Source organism: Micropterus dolomieu, linkage group LG13 (assembly GCF_021292245.1).
Source record: "Micropterus dolomieu isolate WLL.071019.BEF.003 ecotype Adirondacks linkage group LG13, ASM2129224v1, whole genome shotgun sequence".
In the NCBI taxonomy this organism is placed as follows: Eukaryota; Metazoa; Chordata; class Actinopteri; order Centrarchiformes; family Centrarchidae; genus Micropterus; species Micropterus dolomieu.
The window spans coordinates 25,417,700-25,437,305 of NC_060162.1; the positions used below are offsets into that span (position 1 = coordinate 25,417,700).

Consider the following 19,606-nt stretch of genomic DNA (forward strand, 5'->3'; position numbering starts at 1 on the left):
TTTACTGCGTGCCTGGTCTGCAGAAATGTAATGGCCTTCATATTGCGAAGGTCCCTGCAGCCTGACTCACCACCTGATGGGTTGTTTGGGAATCTGGAGCTGCCTCCAGGCTCTTTACAGCCGCTGTGAAAACTGAATGTACCACCCTGTGTGTGCGTGCACGCGCTGTTTTTCTTCTCTGCACAATTTCATGCAGCTTGAGTCTTTATTCCTGCAGAGTGAGTGCATGTGAGAGTGCTGCATGCAGTTCCAGGGTGTGTTTCTGTGAATCCATGTAAATTTGTTTGTGTGTCAGTGTGTGCCTCTGAGTCTTTGTCTGTTGCCTTGTGAGTGTCTTTGTTCGCATGTGTGTTTCTACAGCTGTGTTTACACGCCGGTCTGTGTTTCTGGTACTATTTAAAAGTGTGGGAGGGGTCAAAGAGGGGTGCCTGTCATTCTGCTGAATGCTCCTCCACCTTCCTCCAAGTAGGACTGTAGCCAAAGGCTTGGTTGCTCTTTACTAAACCTCCAGCTAACATATTTATCCCATTTTACAGCCCTTGCAGCTGAAACGAATAGCAACTGTAGAGCGTTGTGTGGTTGCAGCTTTGACCGGCTCTAATCTTGTTAGTGAAAGAAAGTAATAAGCAACGCTCTTCACTTCATGGTTGAACCTGAAACTACCACTGAGGGATTCACATACCCTCCTTTATGAGGCAACTGGGGAGTGTTTTCCTTCAGGCTGAACAATCTTAGGCTGAAATAGTGGATGTTTCAGGGATTTTCAGACTCTATTGGGGGACCACTTAGTTCCACAGTTTGTTTCCTAAGCTATCCATCATCATTAGTCAGTTTTACATTTAGGGTTGGGCTCTGTTAATGTTTTCCAAGCTCAATTCAAGTCAGATATGATAGTCAAATACAAATCCTCTCCAATCTCTTACTGTTTGTTTAGATTTACCCGTCAGCACTTCTGAAGGTATTCTGTGAAGTTTTTATTGTAAACAGCTTTGCAGCGTTTCTCACCAGAAAGCTTTTGCCAAACTCAATTACAGGACAAAAAGCCTGTCGTCATCATCACCTCCTCCTTGCTCCATCTCACTGCCTCCCAGTCTGTGTGATGAATTGCACACATTCTGATAACACCACACACTTGTTGGCAGTTAGAAAAGAAAGTGGTTGTGTGGAGAATTGGGGGGAGGGACTTGAGAGAAAAGAACACTGCCTTCATTATCCCCGCCGCACACCTGGCCAATCTGTGTGTGCAGTGGGCGCAATTGACACATCATTGGTTTCGGACAACCAGTTTTTATCTGCTGTTACAAAGGCAGTTTCAGACACTGCTAGACAATGACAAGCACTTTACGCAATTTAAGTATTTGTTTTAACACCTGTTCTTAAACCAAAATGTAGTAGTGTAGATCTAGCCCAACACACATTGTGTCTTTCTGTCGTTGTTCGTCCATCCATCCAACAATCTTATAGCTGTGCAATGCTATATAGGTGGCTTACTCTTAATGGGGTTATGGTTACATCGTGTTTCCCTATTTGTCTGTGCTTATGTGCTCTTTTCAATTCAGATTTGCCTGTATTTACATGATGGGCTCAGGTGCTCTTGTTAATGTGCATTGTCCCTTAAATAAAATTAACAAACATAATCATTTAAGTACAACAAAAATTAACTGGTAAGAAAAATTGTCTTTTCTGTTTGCTTTAAAAATAAATCAATCAGTACTGTGTGCTGTAAATAGAGGCTTTGAAAGGTTTGACTGTGCTTAATGTTTGTTTGGCAGTAAGCATGATATGCATTAATTTCTAACTCCTACACAGCAGACCTAACAGCCCTGTGACTTTACAGTAGCACAGCGGCACTCTGCTGCCTCTGCGAATCAAGGCTGTATTGATCAGCCTGTAACGATTTTATTGTTGCTGCAGCTGTCTGTCCTGGTTGTACAGATGCTCATAGGGACGGCCTGATCGATGCTGTTTACTGGGCATAATGTAGCTTTAAACCTGTTAAATTGCTTCTAAATGAAGTCCCCTCCTTTTCCCAGCTTCTGTGTGCATCTTGCTTTAAATGTTGACTGTTTCACGAAAGCAGGAAAACCACATGAATTGTCTTTATGTTAAAGATGGAACGCTGCTGCTGTGTACATTGTAGATGGCGTTATGACTGTCTTGTATCTTAGCTTGGTGATGGCTTGTTTCTTTCTTGCTGGTTTCATCTATCGAGTGTTTATTTACTAGTTTAGTCTCCTGAGATGTGGTCTATTTTCAAAGGCCTACTTGCATGCGTACAGTTTAAAAATAGGACGACTTCTGTGGCCTGATGTTTTGTTTTGATGTTTTTGAAAGCATGACTCTTGGCTCTCTCTGTGACAGACACTTCTACCAAAGGTCCCTCAAAGGATGATGGGAAAGCTCTAATACAGCCACCCCCAGGTAAAACCATCAGTTGCTGCCTGTCTCTGGGATGTTGACTCGCTTTAAAGCATGTTGGGTTTTGTTCAAAATTCACAATGACTGTTCTCCTCCCTTACCGTGGATTCAGGAGGTGTTTTTTACCATTTTAATTGTTAAACTGGACGGCATCAATTTTGTTTTTTGGCTGGAGCCGCAGTTGCAGTTTATTTGACTGTCTTTGCCCCATGTAACATTGAATCAGCCTTTTTGTTAATCTACTACCCAAATTAAATGGTAAAATTACTCCTTGTGTCCACGGTGCCATATGGATGTTTTTAAAATCCTGGGTGAAATGTCATGTGAGTGAATTTGACTAATATTGCCAGTGAAGTTAATGTTGGGGGGGGCAGCTGCACACTCTGCTTAATCCCGAAGTCTTTTTATTCATAAATCAACGTTTGGGTACATAATGTCTTCAGCATCGCTTCTAACTCTGGTTCAACCTTTGAAAAGCTGGGGCTGTTTTGCTTTACTCATGTGCTGTTGTGTTTTCCAATAGCAGATTATATTTAGAATTTGTTTACCCACACTAATGTGGTGTTGTGCTTTCTGAGATTTGTTTCCTTGAACTCACTGCACAAATGTTTGTTGCTTTTCTATGTGTCTCTCATTGGATTTAATCTATTCACAGATCAAATGAACACAGGCTTTGTGCTGTGATCAAACTAGCTCTGAAGAACTTCTTTGTCTAGTGATCCAGCATTTCGTTTATATTTTTTTCTCTTTTCAGTAACCTATATATGTGCTTTTGCGTCTGTCTTGGATTGTGTGGATTTGGCCACATGGTTCAGTCTTGTGTAAACATTTCAAGCTTTCAAATGTGATTGGTGAACTTGAGCTTGAATGAAGTGTTTGCTCACTCACTTTGTCCTAATCCTCTGAAAAATGCAGCTGGTGAATGTGTTTCGCATTAAAAAAAAACAGGGACCCTAATCAGCAGCACAAGGAGCACAGACAACGTTTGCTGATGAGTCCCTGTGTGTTTCTAATTACAGTACGTTCTCATGACTTTTATTCAGTTTGGCTGACACTTGATTTTGTTTAGAGCTGGAATGTAAGTAAAAGCTTGCTGCTTACTTTCTCCTGCTGCACATGTGATGCTGTTCTGTGGATGCTTCTGCACAGGGTGTTGAGCATTTATTATATATATTCCTCCTTAGTTACTGTAGAGTTAGCTGGTGAGGAAGATAATCTGGACAATAAACCACACTTAAGTATTAAACCCTGCACAAGCAGATGTTGGTCTGCAGCCACAGCCCAGGAGCAGCACCTAGTGGCAGAAACAAGGAAGTGTCCCTAAATGATGAAATTTCCCCCCCCCCCCCAAACATTCAGAACAGGTCTCTGTTCCACCGTTGGTTATAGTTAGGTATTCTATATTTTTAGTATTGTAGCCAAAGCCAGATAGATCTTCTTCCTGTGTGCCATAGAGCTCCATCGTGGTCCATAAACTATTAAAACACATCAAGGAGCTACACTATTGCACCGGGTAACATGTTCCTTAATTACTACGAACACTGTAGTTTATTTTGACTCAATCCCACATACACAGTCCTGCTGCTGGAAGCACCAAATGTATGTTACTCCTGCTGAAAATAGTCCGTAACATTTCACAATTTCCCCCTGAACCTGTAGGGCAAATCCAGAGAGTTAAGTCAGAATGGGATTTGATAACAGGAAGAAAACCAGAGCCTTGTTTTTTTATGTATAACTAGGTGTCAATGAAGGAATTTTGAGGGCATTATGATGACGTGGGTTTTCCCGCGTCATGTTAGGGTCCATTATTGCGCTAAAGTAGGTGACAGCCTGTGACTCTCCAAAACCAGTAGGTCTGGCTGTCTCTCCTCTCTTCCTGTTTGGGCGACTGACTGATGCAGTGGTCTTGATAAGAATACACTAGGTAAGCTAAGGTCGATCATCTTTATTTTGTGATTCCACACAGAATGACTGGCCTTCTGCGGAATGTTATGCATGTGCCCTCCGCTTCCAGTGTAGCTTAGGTAAGGGATTCAAGTGTAGCAAGCGGTAGATGTATGTAATTAGGTCGGATAAGGATAACCTTGGATGGAGCACACCATGGACAATATGGGATATTAAAGGGATAAATATTGTGGATCAGGATGCAATCATCAGATCTGGTGGAACTACAGTCTGTCTGTTACCAGTCCCCTGGCCAGGTTTCAATAAACAATGCTGTGTAAGACATGCAGAGTTTTCCTGAGACATTGTTCTTAGAAAAGAGTTGATCTGCGCTGAAGAATTTTCACAACAACGAGCAGAAAAGAGATGCATTTTAAAACGGTTTGCCTTTGATGTAAGAGTTTAAAATGTATTTAACTGGGCAGAACTTATGATGCAGTTTTTAATAAACTGTTGACGTTGTTGGAGTTTTAGCCAGTAAGCTGCTCTGTGTTACTCATTCTGTGGCTGAGAGGCATATTGATGACGTCACCATGTCAATTGGCAGCAGAGCAGATGGGCTGGCAGGGCGAACATGAGCTAACAAACCCTGGTTTTTGTCTCTTTGTCCTCTGTTGCTGCTTTCAGCCGAGCTGTTTGCCAGTCATGTCACTCACTCGTCGCTGACACCAAAACACTCCAGACTGAGACCAGATGATGTTGACCCAGGGGGGAAAAAGCAACACAATTCTTACAGTGCTGTAACAAAGTAAACGTTTAGCTTTAGAAAGGCCAAACGGTCGAATCATCAACTTCAGAGTCATGGCAGCGTGTGAAGACAGATTTACCGCATCTGAAGTTTGACTGAATTTTTTTTCTGGACTAAATGTACTGATAGCTTTTATATTTGTCACCATTTTCATTCAAATCATTGAGGTTTAGCAAAACCTTTGACATTGTTACAGGGCAAACGCAGGACAACAGTACAAAGTCAGAACAGCAGATTTTGACTTTTTTTTCTTTTTTTTTGCTGAACATAAATATTTCATTTAAGCTTCAAGTGTGGAGCAGACTGGTTCTCTTCACTGGTAGGAAACCCATAACACAGAAGCATTTGAAAATGGCAAGTCTTGTTCCATGTGTGATTGGCAGCTGTCTGTATCCTTTTCCCATTGTCCCCACGTGCAGTAGAATCTGAATCATGTTCACCTCTTGATAGAAATGACCTTGTAGCAGATTAACTTTTTTATTTGGTGGTTGTCTGTTCATGGGGAGTCCAAAAACGGGGCATTTAAAAATCAGCTGGACTTGTGATTGCTTCTGATCCCTGTGGCGCTCAAAGTATTGGAGGCGTTTTCCATCAGCACTTCAGTAGTAATGTTTAAACGCACTCACAGTAGATATCATCTGACCCCACTCCACTCCTGGCCCAGTTCTCCATGCCGCTCAGTCCATTAAAAGGCCTGTGTCAGTCAACTTCTCACTAAACTTTCTTCCTTTTTAACATGTTAAATTTAAGTAGGCTTTTTTCAAACTGAACAAGCGGACATCTGTTGTTTGCAGTTGGCAGCGTGTGTTAACCTGTGGTTTGTTTTGTCTTTCAGAAGCCAACGTGAGCACGTCCATCCAGGTGGACTCCACAGCCAGAGGGTCTGCTGCTGCCTGGGCCATACTGCCTGTCTGTGAGTTGCACGCATGCGCCCACACACCCATGCACAAAGGAAGTCCGATGGATGTATAGGCCATGGCTTGATTACCTGGAATTAGTAATATCTGTCTAATGTAAATCTTTAATTTGCACAGTTGAGTAGGAATTCTCTTCCCTTCTCACTGGAAAAAGTATCTCTAGGAACCTGATGTTTTAAGGATATGCGTCTGTGTTCACTTCACAAGACACAGCCACCACGCAAATGTTGTGGTTTGATGTGACCAAATATATTTGGAAGAAGCGTGAATGAAGCGAGAGTGCAAAAAACAGGTGGTTCAAAGTTTCTGAATTATTAATTATCTGAGTCTTTGTGTCGGTTTGTCTGCTCAGTGCTGCTGGCGATGGCTGCAGCGGGCGGCTACCTGATGTGGAGAAACTGGCAGCTGAAAAACCAGAAGAGCATGAACTTTGACAACCCGGTCTACCTGAAGACCACAGAAGAAGACCTCAACATCGACATCACCCGGCACAGCGCCAACGTAGGACACACCTACCCAGCGGTGAGTAAACGACCAACCTTGGGATCAGATGTACTGTAATTCAGTTCAGCACAGAATATGTAAACTGGTATCCACAAAATGCTACATCCAGCACCTTTAGAGCACTTTGACTAAGTCAAAGCAACTGGTGCTGCAGAGTTTCTGAGCAGCCGTGCAGCTTAAATAATTTGGTCCTGACAGAGGATGGAGCTGCATGTTAATGACCTCTGCTCTCACTGTGGCCTTTGGCCTTCAGTAATCCTTAGTGCATTGTTGGCTGTTGACAGAGCACATCTCTCTGTAGACAGATTAACCTAAGCCCAGCCAGAGCCACAAGATGGACACAAACCTTTGCCGTCACCCTCACAGCTGTAGCCGAAATGTTGGTTCAGACAAAGTAAAAAAGCTGCACTGTGCCCATCTCCCAGAATTAAAGTTTTAATTTCCTTTTTCCTTTGTTTGCAAACTGAACAAATGAGATGTAACGTGTTACTCAATGAACTTGGTGATGTGTTTGTAGCTGTTTTCCCTTTGTCCAGATAACACATTAAGCCAATTCCTTCTCTCTCCTCCCCTCCCTCTCTCTGTCTCCAGATTTCGATAGTGAGCACAGATGACGATTTATGATGATCGTCCTGGTTATTCTGCTTTTACGGCAACCCGTAGCATTACGAGGCGCCTCCTCGTTCCCATGCCGACGGTAGTCCGTAGCAGCAGCAGCCCTTAACCGTACGACCACATGCCTCCTGAAGTGCATTATGTCATTATCTGTGGAGAGGATGACCGAAAGAAATGTTATTTATTATGTGAATACTACAATGAAATAAGTGTCAAGTGTCACTCCAAAATGAAGTGTTAAAGATTTGTTTTGTCGTTTTGGTCCTCATTATTTTCAAGAATCGGACACCTTGTTCTGTTTTTTTTGCTCCGTCCTCTTAAAAGGAGTCCGATGCCATCTTTTTCTCACAGCTGCAGGTGAGACAAACACCTCGTAGGGGGCTTTCTGTGTTCACACTGAACTGGAGAACTAACAAGAGGATACTCTTCTTCTCTAACCAAACAACTCTGCTGGACAGGATTTAAAACTGGATCTCAGCTGTCGGTACCTGACTTGACACGTGTTAAAGACCACAAGACTCCTTTTTGACCATATTCAGAGTGGAGAGCAGTAAAGTCATTTAAGAGTGACGGAAACTTGGTCCCAAGTTTATTCCTTACCCGTTCTGATCCAACAGGCTCAGATGTGTGTATTTATTTACCATCATGTTTTGGCAGTAATATCTAAGATGCAAGTTTTCTTCATTTTTATTATATTTTATTTCAGTGTTAATTATTATTGTTGTTGTTTATTATAAAAGCTGTGTAAGGATCACCATGGTTACAGCATTTGTAAAACAATTGTATAGATTTACCCATCATCCCTCAAAGACATAACAGTCAATCAGGACTCTCCTCAATGCACTTTGACAAATGTTCCTTGTGTAAATAAGATTGTATACATTTGACTTGAATTCAATTTTTTGCTATGGTTGGATATCGTACCGGGGTTGGAGCTCAGATGTATTTAACAAGAAAGAAAGTTGAAAAAGTTTCCAAAAAAAAAACAACTGAATTTGGTAAAACTATTTTGTATGTTTGTGTGCTGTCGCCGTGAACTTTTTCTAGCCTTGTACAGTGATGGGGGGACACTATTAAAACTTAAAGCTCTGTATCTGTGACGAAACTGATTTGCAAATCACTTGAGAATTAAAACCTAATCCACAACGTTGTTCAAAACATGGTGTCCTGTCTTTGCTGTCATTCATCCATGTGTGTATGTAAAGAGATGGCCAATAGGGGTGTCTACATACTAGTGTAACTTTAGTCTGGGGCGGTTCATGGTTTGGACCCCTTAGCTCCAATATAGGGAAATCTTAATGTTGCACGATACAGTGATATTTTGGACAGTTATGGGCTTCTAACTTCAACATGACAAAGCTCCCTTTGGTGGAAGATGTACTCAGATCCTTTACTCAAGTGAAAGTACCTCTATAACAATCTAAAAATACCACATTACAAGTAAGAGTCCTGCATTAATCTACTCAAGTAAAAGTACAGAAGTATTCTCAGCAAAATGCAAAGTATGAAAATTAAATTTTCTACAAGACAGAGCCCTTGTAACAGATACCATTTTATATTGCATGGTTACATCATTAATGCTGATGCATCAGTGTCTAAATAGCATTTTACTGTCTCTTATATCTATGGTCATTTCTTCCAGTGGTTCCCAAACTGGTGATCCAGCTCCTCCAAAGGGTTGCAATATAAATCTCAATATAAGCGGTCATGAGATCATAAATGGGAGAGAAAAGAAAACCAAAGCTCTGCGACACATCTGTTTTCATTGTCACATTTAACATTTGAACAGAAATTACAGCCATCTCAGACATTTAGAGGGGAAGTGTCTGTGGAAACTCAAATATTTCCTTTGAGGGGTCACATGCAAAATGAGCTTGAAGAACCGCATTTAATATTTAAAATTGTAAATGGTCTGTACTTGAATAGCGCCTTTCTAGTCTTCCAACCACTCAAAGTACTTTGACACACTCACATACATTCTCACACACTGATGGCAGAGGCTAAGGTTAGGAGCCAACTGTTCAGAAATCATTCACAAAGGGATGAGACAGCCATTGGGAGCAATTTGGATTCAGTATCTTGACCAAGGGCGCTTCGACATGCAGACTGAAGGATCGAACATCATCTTCCGATTAGCGGGCAACCCTGTTCCACGCCCTGAGCTACAGCTGCCAATAGTGTAAGATTATCAATTGTTTGGTATTTAAAATCTTAATCTGAAAAGTAACAATTCAGTTGCTGTAGTTTGTCAAGTAAAAGAGACAATATTTTACTCATAGTGAAGTACAAGTAAAAACAGAAATTTAAGGGAAGTACACTTACTTACCTTCCACCAGTAAATAACCCTGTGCACAAAGCTAGGTCAATGTAAATGTGTTTTTTTTGGTTTAATTAGGAAGATCTTTGCTGGCCATCAGAGCCCTGACCTCAACCCCATCACCTGAACCTCACCTGACTGGGTGCCAGACCTTATCAGCCAACATCTGTGTTGGACCTCACTAATGCTTGTGTCTGAATGGGAACAAATCCCTGCAGGCAGGTTCCAACATCTGGTGGAAACCGTGAAACCACATGAGTGAATGCTGCGAAATATTAATGTTTTGGAATGAGATGTTCAGTGAGTGTTCGGGGGTTTACATTTTGGCTATATAGAGTCCCTTGTTTTGCAGCTTTAAATCAGCAGTGTGGTGACATATTGGTTAGTGCTGCTTCTTCAGGGGGAACCTGATGACTCAACTTGGAACTCGACTTAGACTCCAGTGACTTGTGACATTACTTGGACTTTTGACTTGGAATGACTTGTTATCCTTTCCAAGCCCAGGGACTAAATGTTATGTTATAAAGAAGTACGTGTGTGTGTTAGGAACGTGTCGAGGGTCCAACAGGAGGAAACATGTTCGTGAAGTAAAGGAAGTGGGTTGAGACTGCGGCAGAGCCGTTAAGTCGTTTCATTTAGAATGAGTCCGGCTCCATCCAGTCATTATCCCTGTTGAACTGCAGTAAGGATTAATCCCAACCTATCTGACTGCTTGAGATATCAGCGGGACAAAATACGTCAAACACACTTAGATTAAGGCAGAGATCTGTTACATATACAGGACTCAGGGGCTGTCTGCCTGCAAATCTAAATTTTTCATTGAACAGTAATACAAAGTCAACATCTTTTGACATTGACAACATGGAATTAAACCAAATTAACCCAAATAAAGCGGCTCCCCCTGTTCCCAAACCCCAACACAATCTTTAAATGGTAATTATGTTGTGTGCATTTCACAGCAGGTGCCTTGCACACTTTGCAGTATTGTTTTACCTAAACCATATAGAATATAAGATCATCTATTATATATCTATTATCTATTATTATATTATAGGAAAGAAATATTAATGTTTTTTTTAATTCTTTAAGTTACAAACCCATGTACTCAACAAAGCCGGTTTTCACTTTAATGCGAATGATACCATGACAAAGATCTTAACTTGACGTTATATGTATAAATAATTTACCTTGACCTTAAATTAAGTAATTTAACCTAACCATAACATGATGATCCACCAAATGTGTTCCGTTACTTGAAACTCAGAATATGTACAAACTGAAATTAAGGACAATCAGAACACCTTTAGTGAGGCTATGAGTGAGTAACTCTTGTAGCCTTGCAGGTGCCTGTCTCTAGTGATGGCAAGGTCGGTCCACCTCATTCTGGACTTAAATATCTCCACAAATGGATAATTTGCTATGACATTCTCTGCGTATTTTCAAGGACCCTAGATGATGTCTCCTTATTACTGTGGAGATGCACTGCGCTGGCTGTGGACTAAGTCTTGATCCTCTGTCGTCACCTGTCTGCAATGCCCTGAATGAAAAAAACATAGATATTATTAAACACAATGTCTTTGTATTCATTTGGGATTGCCTTTAATCTGTGCCATCCAAACCCAGATTTGTAAAGTTAGATGTTGCAGTAAGTGGGAGGAGAGAGAGAGAGAGAGAGAGAGAGAGAGAGAGATGGATAAGAGGATAATAGTGTTTAAAACTTTAAGCACACAGATCATCTCAGTCAGCTGCATACCTCATCACTCTGTGTGTGCATCTCTTCTTTTACAGCTGTGTGTGTTGGTGTGTGTGTCAGCTGTGTGGATGTTGATTTCTTCCTGAATTTGTGTGAAAAATCTTTACATGCATGTTTACTCATTGGTGTGTGTATGTTTGAGAGGCATATGGTGTTAGAGTTTCCAGGATGTCTCTCCTTGCAGGTTAATCGATTTTTAGGTTTAAACACATTCACATTTAGCGGCGACTATGCTGACCCACCTCAGAGCCCGTAGCAGGAGTTTGTTCCCCAGCTACAAGCCCGGCAGCCGGACTCAAGCCATCAAAGAACCGGCTGACTGTCTGGACTTCACCAACACGTGTATTAAGCCATGGAACTCTATGCAGGTCAGAGACTTCAGTTATTCATGTTTTTTTTTTTCTCCATATGTTCTAGTTTTTCTAATTTACAGGATTTAGTTTTCAAATCTGAGAGAACTGTCCCTGTCAGTCCAGTGGATTTTACTAGAATAGATTAACATTTTTAATCCTCAGAGGAAAATGTTCAAAACACAATGTATTTATTAATAGGGCTGGGCATTTGCCCAAAAATGTTATAGCAATAAAATAAAAAAAATCTTTCTACATTGATAATTATCACAATATAGGCTATGTCCTTTCATTATTTCTTTGAAGTTTAAAGGCTGATTTCCTGAGTGAAAGTTGAAGAAACCAGATGGTTAATTGTGGTTTTAAACTATTCTTTATGGTCAGAACAAACACAGGATGCCAAACAATGGATCCCTTAATATATCTGAGGTAAAACATTCAACAAAATTATGAGAAAATCTTTTTTTAATCCCTTTTCGTCAACAAAATAAAATAATAATTATTAATTAATAGTTTTAAATTAAAATGAACTGCTAATTTGTTCACAATGCAAATTAAATCAAACCTTTATTGAACATTTTTTATTATAGAAAACTATATGCGATATTAATGATTATTGTTTCATTGCCCGGCCCTAATTATTGATGGGTGAATGGATAAATCAAAGAAAGCTTTTCACAAAACTCTGTATCAAAGTCAACACATTTTTACTGTTTATTGGTTAGATGTTTTGGATTAATGTCCCAGAGCCTGACATGCTCAAATTGCTTGTCTGACCAACATTCAGAACCCAAATACATTCAATTTGCAATGAGATAAAACAGAAAAAGCAAATTTACCTATGTGAGAAGCAATTAATAAAACAATTATATATTAAACAATTCTGTCAACAGATTTATCTGTTTTTTTCTTTTCAAAGAAATCAGCTGCCATAAAATAGAAACGGGATGCCTGCAGATGCATCTACAATATGGAATTTAAATTTATTTGAGTCTCTTTGTTGTTTTTTCGTCTGGTTTTCTTTGTATTCTTATATTATTACTCCAATTTTTATACCATATATAATACCCAGTTTTTTCCATTTCTCACTTTTATTTCTTTTTATTGTCTCATTCAACTTGAGTATGCGCTTGAAATGCTGAATTCATCAACATTCTTTTTATTTGTGAAGGATCTGGGTAGAGACATCTACGATCTTTATGCTGAGTATGGAGATGAGGAAGAGGAAGAACAATTCCTGGTGTCTCCCTCCCGCCTGCAGCGCTCTCCAACCAAACACTTCACTCTCAACATCAACGTTGGTGGAACGGTAACTTCACTTCTACAGCAAACTGCTTGACTGGATATGTTAATCACTTACTTTATAAGACAGGAATTACCTCATTGCACTAGATGGCAACTCACTCACAAACATACTCATTCACATTTAGCAGGCTGCAGATTCTCCCCTAGGGGGCGCTGTTCTAGACCTGTAAACCTGCAACACCTGTGGGAATGAAAAGCAGCAGCAATAGAGGAGGCTGAATTTTAGGACCGCACCCTTAACACCGCAACCGCAGTTCAAGGACCATAGTTTTAATTGGACAGCAAAGTTAACGTTAGCTAGCCAAGATGTGAGTAGATAGCAAGCTAACTATGTTAGTAACTATGCGTTACGCCTCAGTCAGTGATTGTATGCATGTCATTTGTACTTGGCTTCCTACAGGCAAAGACAGAAATAGCTACTGTCAGTTTATTTCTTGTGCCACCTGCTGGCATTGTGTGCTACAGTAACAATTTTTTTATTTCTATAGCTGCTGTTTTCTTTGCAATTTAAAGGTGAATTAATTTGTCATTGTATTATTGTAAATTGAATACATTTATCGGATCGGACAAAGCAAGCAAACCTTGGGCTCTGAGAAATTGTGAATGGCAATTTTTGACATTTTGTATACTGTCAAATTACTTAACAGGAAGAATTATGAACAAATTTATAAATAATGAATTTGGCTTCTAGTCAAATAACCTATGTTTGATTTTTATGAATCTAGTCAAGTTATTCTGTAGTTTGTGCAGGTTAATGACATCTGAACAGACACAGATAATCTGGTCAGTAATTAAATGTGTAGTTTCACATTTTTCAGGCACATTCAAATTATCTTTCTTCTCTTCTTTTTCAAATGTAATATATTTCACTTTGATCACTTTCACATTTTCCTCTTTTCCAGGTGTACCACTTGTCCTACATGTTAGCTGCCAGGTATCCCAAGACAAGGATTGGCCGGCTGGCCACATACACAAACCACAGCAGGAAGTTGGACCTGTGCGACGACTACATCGTCCAGAGAAACGAGTTCTTCTTTGACCGGGACCCGAAAATCTTCCACAACATCTTCAACTTTTACAGGTAATATAAAGTTCATTGTAAGATAAAAGATTATAAAATTGGGCAAACACTTAATGGACTTGTGTACACACACACAGTGAGTTTCCCTCATCTTTATATGACCACTTTAAATAATTGTGGACCCCATTCTACTGTCTGTCCTCTCCATCAGAACCGGAGTGTTGTGTATCAAAGATGAGCTGTGTCCGCGCAACTTCCTTGAGGAGATAAACTACTGGGGTGTTAGAATCAGAAATAGTCAACGCTGCTGCCGCATCTCCTTTGAAGAGAGGCAGGACGAGCTGAACGAGCAACTGAAAATACAGAGACAGCTGATAGCAGAGGTAGGCTCGCATTGTGCATTTTATAGGCGACATATATAGCAATTGTAAGTCGCTTTGGATAAAAGCGTCAGCTAAATGAATAAATGTAAGTGGGGTAGAGACTCATGTAGGCCTACCTGTAGCTCGAGATATATGCAGGCAATAGCCAAGTTCCAGATTTCTGAATCAGTGTCGACATGCCCAGATTTGTCAGCAGAGCAGAGTGGGGTTCTGGTCAATGGTCTTTTCCCCATGAGAGAACTGAGATAATTAGACTTTGTGTGACATTATTAGCCAATAGACAGCTAGTGGCATCTGAAACACAGTGTTTGTTCACCACCGATCAGTTGTTGTGTCGTTAAAGGTTCAGTGTGTAAGTTTTAGTGGCATCTAGTGGTGAGGGTTGCGAATTGCAACCAACGGCTCTCACGGTGCATTCACGTGCTCCTCGGATGGTCCCATTTCTCGAGTTGTAAAGTCGTTCTTCTGACTTTCGTGTGTTCATGTGCCCTTAAGTAGTAATGTGGAATCAACATGAACGCTACTACAAAGATGTGCTGGATTTGCATTATCAGAGCGTATAAACAACACGCAGACATCTACGATATCTTACATCAATTTAATTTCCTAATCCAACAACAAAAAGGCTGTGAAAACTTTGGCCTCTTTTAATATATTTATATTATAGACTAGCCTGGCAAAGTTTTTATTATTTTTGTCTTCTTATATATTGTTGTAAATTTGTATATTTTTCTGTATACTTTATGTCCCATGTACACTTTATTTCTCTTTTTGCAATAAAGATTGAAGGAGGGAGAAAAAATTCTGATTATTCCGACACCACATGTATGCACCATCAGTCAGCGCTAGGCACTTCCTTTCCAAGCGTGCAGGAGAAGCTACGGTGTCCGACACACTCTGTCGGTTTTTGTCCAAATTTCACTTCTCTTCTTACTTCTAATAAACCAGAGTAGACTATTACTACTTCTTCGTACGTATCCAACAGAGTGACAAAGTTAGAAGACCCGTAGTGTATGTAGATAGAAATGTCTCATTCTAAGGTAATAAAAACACAACGATTCATTATAAAGGGTCTTTATACACCGCTGAAAACATTAGCATGTTAGCAGGTCATTGTGAGCAAGTTGGCATGATGAGCATAGCATTTAGTGTGTGTACTTTTATTGATATTTTGTATATAGAATTTTCATTCTGTTTTTTATCTTTAAGTATTGCACTTCACGACATTTCAAATCACATCTATTACAGAGTAAGAACAAAAGTAACATGACCCAGTTATTATTGTTAATCTGCAGGACTCAGTGGAGGCCATTTTTAATGGAACTAGTCCCTATGAACTATGTATTGACTTAGTATTTTGTGTGCACTAATTATTACATTCCCCCCCTCCAGGCTCCATATGTAAATGCTGCAAATAAAAATGTCAAGAAGTCATCACTGAGTAGCTTTATCAGCTCAGCAGTTTTTATTTTTACCTGTGAGATTTTAGTCAGTAAACTGCTGGCTGACTCTGAGTCTGTCTGACCTACATTATATATCAGCTCTCCGCTCTGCCGTCTCGACAGATGGAGAGTGGAGAATAAGCTTTTTCTTGGCACAGGCTGAGACAGATGTTGCCATCACAGAGGTCCCACTCTGATGCAGGTTGTTGGACCAGTTTCTTCCCCGTTGTGTTTTCGTGACATTTTGTTTGCTTGCTTGTTTCGCTTTATCCTCGTTTAAATTAGTTTTTTTAAACCTTTAATTTACACATTACTTATATACATACATAGTTTTTATGTGCTCTTTTATTTTACACTTAATGAGTAATCTGTTTTGTTTCTGTTTTTATCCTTAGATAGTCTAGGAAAAAAAATTCAACATTTAATTTCAACATTAGGCCATATTTGGACTGTTTTTTAAATATATTGCAATGAAACTTTTTTTCTTGTTTCCATTCTGTAACCGTATTTCTGTCTCGTGTCCTCTAGGTGGAGATGGAGGAGAACGAGGCGGTATTTCACGGCATGGCCTTCGGACCAACCCGAAGGAAAATCTGGAACCTGATGGAGAAACCGTTCTCCTCGGTCTCTGCCAAGCTGATGGGGGTCGCCTCCTCCATACTTGTGCTGGTCTCGCTGGTCGCCATGACGCTCAACACTGTGGATGAGATGCAGTACAAGGTGTGTGTGTGTGAGAGAAGAGGAACGTTATGAGAAGATTATTTATTTACATTCTTTCATCTGTTGCATTGGTGTGTGTGTGTTGAAGAGAGAACAATACAGTTTCTAGTGAACTCTGGTGTAAGTGGCTTTACCTTATTTACCTTTAAGTCAACAAGGAGATAATATTCAGTTTGAAGATGATGAACAGCTGTTTCTGTACAAAGGATGTAGTTGAACTTTAATCACTATATTGTTTGGGGTTTTTTTGTACATGTTAAAATTAAGTAATGTGGAAGGTATTGAATTACAGCAAACATTTAGACACATTCAGCTTTTATATGTTATGTATTATATATATGTACATATATATATGAGCTGGCATGTCACACACTATCTGTAAATCTTTCAATTAACTAAGAGTGATCACATAATAGTCTTGTGAATGTCACATTATTTATTTACTTATTTTCTCTACCAGACGCCGTCGGGCCAGCCCAGTGGCAGATTCTACGGCGAGTATGTTGAGACGTTCTGCATCACCTTCTTCACCCTGGAGTACCTGCTGCGCCTGGTGTCCACCCCCGACCTCATGTGTTTTGGACGCAGTGTCCTGAACACCGTCGACCTGATCGCCATCCTGCCGCACTACCTGCAGATGGTCCTGGAGTGCTTCGAGGACGACGACATGCATCTGCACTCGGGGGACATTGAGACCGTGGCTCGTGTTGGAAAGGTAAAAGGAGGCTGGTGGGAGAGATGATGATGATGAATAAGATGAGGATTAGATTTATTTGTCTCATCCTGATTTATTGGTTCTTCTGTTTTCTTGTTTTCTATAGGTGGGTCAGGTTCTAAGGATTATGCGTCTGATGCGAATCTTCAGGATACTGAAGCTGGCTCGTCACTCGACAGGCCTCAGAGCCTTCGGCTTCACACTGAGACAGTGCTACCAGCAGGTCTGACTACAGCTTGTGTCAGTTAAGCCAATTGGAGGACCAAAAAAGGGGGAGAAATAACTTTTTACTTGTATTTCCATACATGGGTCCTTCAAAGTATGTTTTAGATCTAGAGAGAATTTGATCAAATTTGTAGGAGGAGCTTTTTGCAAATGGGCTTGGCCTATCTGGATAGATATCTAGGATTTCTATGATTCGCAGTTATAAGCAAAATAAATTAAATTAACAGAGGAACGGAGGAAATACAAGATTTTGTTTGTGTGCAGGTGGGCTGCCTACTGCTCTTCATCGCCATGGGCATCTTCATGTTTTCAGCCATGGTGTACACTGTGGAGCACGACGTTTACAACACCAACTTCACCTCCATGCCGCAAGCATGGTGGTGGGCCGCTGTGAGACCGCACACACACACACACACACACAAAAACAGATGCAACATTCAAACTGTCAGCTTGCTTTTTTTATCTGTTCTCCACTTATTCTCTGTTCACTGTGACTTGCATATTAAAACTTATTTAAACTTAAATGTATATCACCTTCAGCCAGACAAATGACGCGAAATGAAGCGATGTGAACAGCATTGTTCATGTACTTGCTTGTGTTCTTTGTGTGTCCCTGAAGGATGAAATAGTAAATCCACTAGGACGCAGATCAGGACCAAATCATCCCTGACTAACACCAATTTATTCCTTGAGTATTTAGGATTTTGCACATGTAGTCTGCTGTTGATATTCCTTTACACCCTGATATACTGCCTCCACTGTCTGGTTAGGTTGCATCTTGCAGAGGTGTTCCGTACAACAGTTGCACTGAGGGAATGCCGAAAAGCTACAACTTCTGTAGCCCATTTGGGACTGTCTCTTCCACTGGGAGGGGATGCATAGAAAGGAATACATTTGGGACTGTGTCTCACCCAGTGAAAGATAACCCAAACAGAGCTACAACATCTCTAGTGTGTTATATGGTATCTTGTTTTGTTTAATGTGGATAGTTGAGGTGACTCTTGGTCTTTGGTGTATCAGGTAAAAAGTTGTTTATGATTGAATCCAGTTGGTTTAACCAGTTGGTTAGACTGGGGTCATCAAAAAAGTATAGTTTATTTAGGAAAATATGGTCATTTTGAATGCAGCAATTCTTCTAATTAATGAAATAAGTAAGTTGTTCCAGTCTTATACGCTGCTTTGGTATTTAATGTTGCCCGTTGTTATTGCAAAAGGAAGTATTTACATTTCCAGTCTTCCCCTTTTAATGGTAACATTGTAGAATAGATTTGTTTATGGAGTAATGAGAAATTTTGAAATATTTAGATATGAGATTAAAGACTTCTGGCAGGAGTGCTGAGAGGTTCATAAGTATAAAAATACACTGCTCAAAAAAAAAAAGGGAACACTTAAACAACACAATGTAACTCCAAGTCAGTCACACTCCTGTGAAATCAAACTGTCCACTTAGGAAGCAACACTGATTGACAATCAGTTTCACATGCTGTTGTGCAAATGGAATAGACAACAGGTGGAAATTATAGGCAATTAGCAAGACACCCCCAATAAAGGAGTGGTTCTGCAGGTGGTGACCACAGACCACTTCTCAGTTCCTATGCTTCCTGGCTGATGTTTTGGTCACTTTTGAATGCTGGCGGTGCTTTCACTCTAGTGGTAGCATGAGACGGAGTCTACAACCCACACAAGTGGCTCAGGCAGTGCAGCTCATCCAGGATGGCACATCAATGCGAGCTGTGGCAAGAAGGTTTGCTGTGTCTGTCAGCGTAGTATCCAGAGCATGGAGGCACTACCAGGAGACAGACCAGTACATCAGGAGACATGGAGGAGGCCATAGGAGGGCAACAACCCAGCAGCAGGACCGCTACCTCCGCCTTTGTGCAAGGAGGAGCAGGAGGAGCACTGCCAGAGCCCTGCAAAATGACCTCCAGCAGGCCACAAATGTGCATGTGTCTGCTCAAACGGTCAGAAACAGACTCCATGAGGGTGGTATGAGGGCCCGACGTCCACAGGTGGGGGTTGTGCTTATAGCCCAACACCGTGCAGGACGTTTGGCATTTGCCAGAGAACACCAAGATTGGCAAATTCGCCACTGGCGCCCTGTGCTCTTCACAGATGAAAGCAGGTTCACACTGAGCACATGTGACAGACGTGACAGAGTCTGGAGACGCCGTGGAGAACGTTCTGCTGCCTGCAACATCCTCCAGCATGACCGGTTTGGCGGTGGGTCAG

At 40.7% G+C, this 19,606-nt stretch overlaps 2 protein-coding genes across 3 annotated transcripts in view; both read left to right on the top strand.

Annotated features, from left to right (window-relative positions):
* The window catches only part of vldlr (very low density lipoprotein receptor), a 59,971-nt gene extending 51,785 nt beyond the window's left edge, over positions 1-8,186 (top strand). Inside the window, exons 17-20 of one of the 2 annotated variants that reach the window (XM_046066675.1) lie at positions 2,362-2,421; positions 5,946-6,023; positions 6,380-6,549; positions 7,123-8,186. In XM_046066675.1, coding sequence (XP_045922631.1) covers positions 2,362-2,421; positions 5,946-6,023; positions 6,380-6,549; positions 7,123-7,155 — 341 coding nt within the window. In that variant the 3' untranslated portion in view covers positions 7,156-8,186. The remainder of the gene's footprint in view (positions 1-2,361; positions 2,422-5,945; positions 6,024-6,379; positions 6,550-7,122) is intronic. The other variant, XM_046066676.1, reaches the window with a different exon arrangement.
* A 3,260-nt stretch (positions 8,187-11,446) lies between these two features.
* The window catches only part of kcnv2a (potassium channel, subfamily V, member 2a), a 10,932-nt gene continuing 2,772 nt past the window's right edge, over positions 11,447-19,606 (top strand). Inside the window, exons 1-8 of the mRNA XM_046067727.1 lie at positions 11,447-11,584; positions 12,690-12,875; positions 13,774-13,952; positions 14,104-14,275; positions 16,246-16,437; positions 16,898-17,152; positions 17,259-17,375; positions 17,642-17,767. Of these exons, the coding sequence (XP_045923683.1) occupies positions 11,447-11,584; positions 12,690-12,875; positions 13,774-13,952; positions 14,104-14,275; positions 16,246-16,437; positions 16,898-17,152; positions 17,259-17,375; positions 17,642-17,767 (1,365 nt within the window). The remainder of the gene's footprint in view (positions 11,585-12,689; positions 12,876-13,773; positions 13,953-14,103; positions 14,276-16,245; positions 16,438-16,897; positions 17,153-17,258; positions 17,376-17,641; positions 17,768-19,606) is intronic.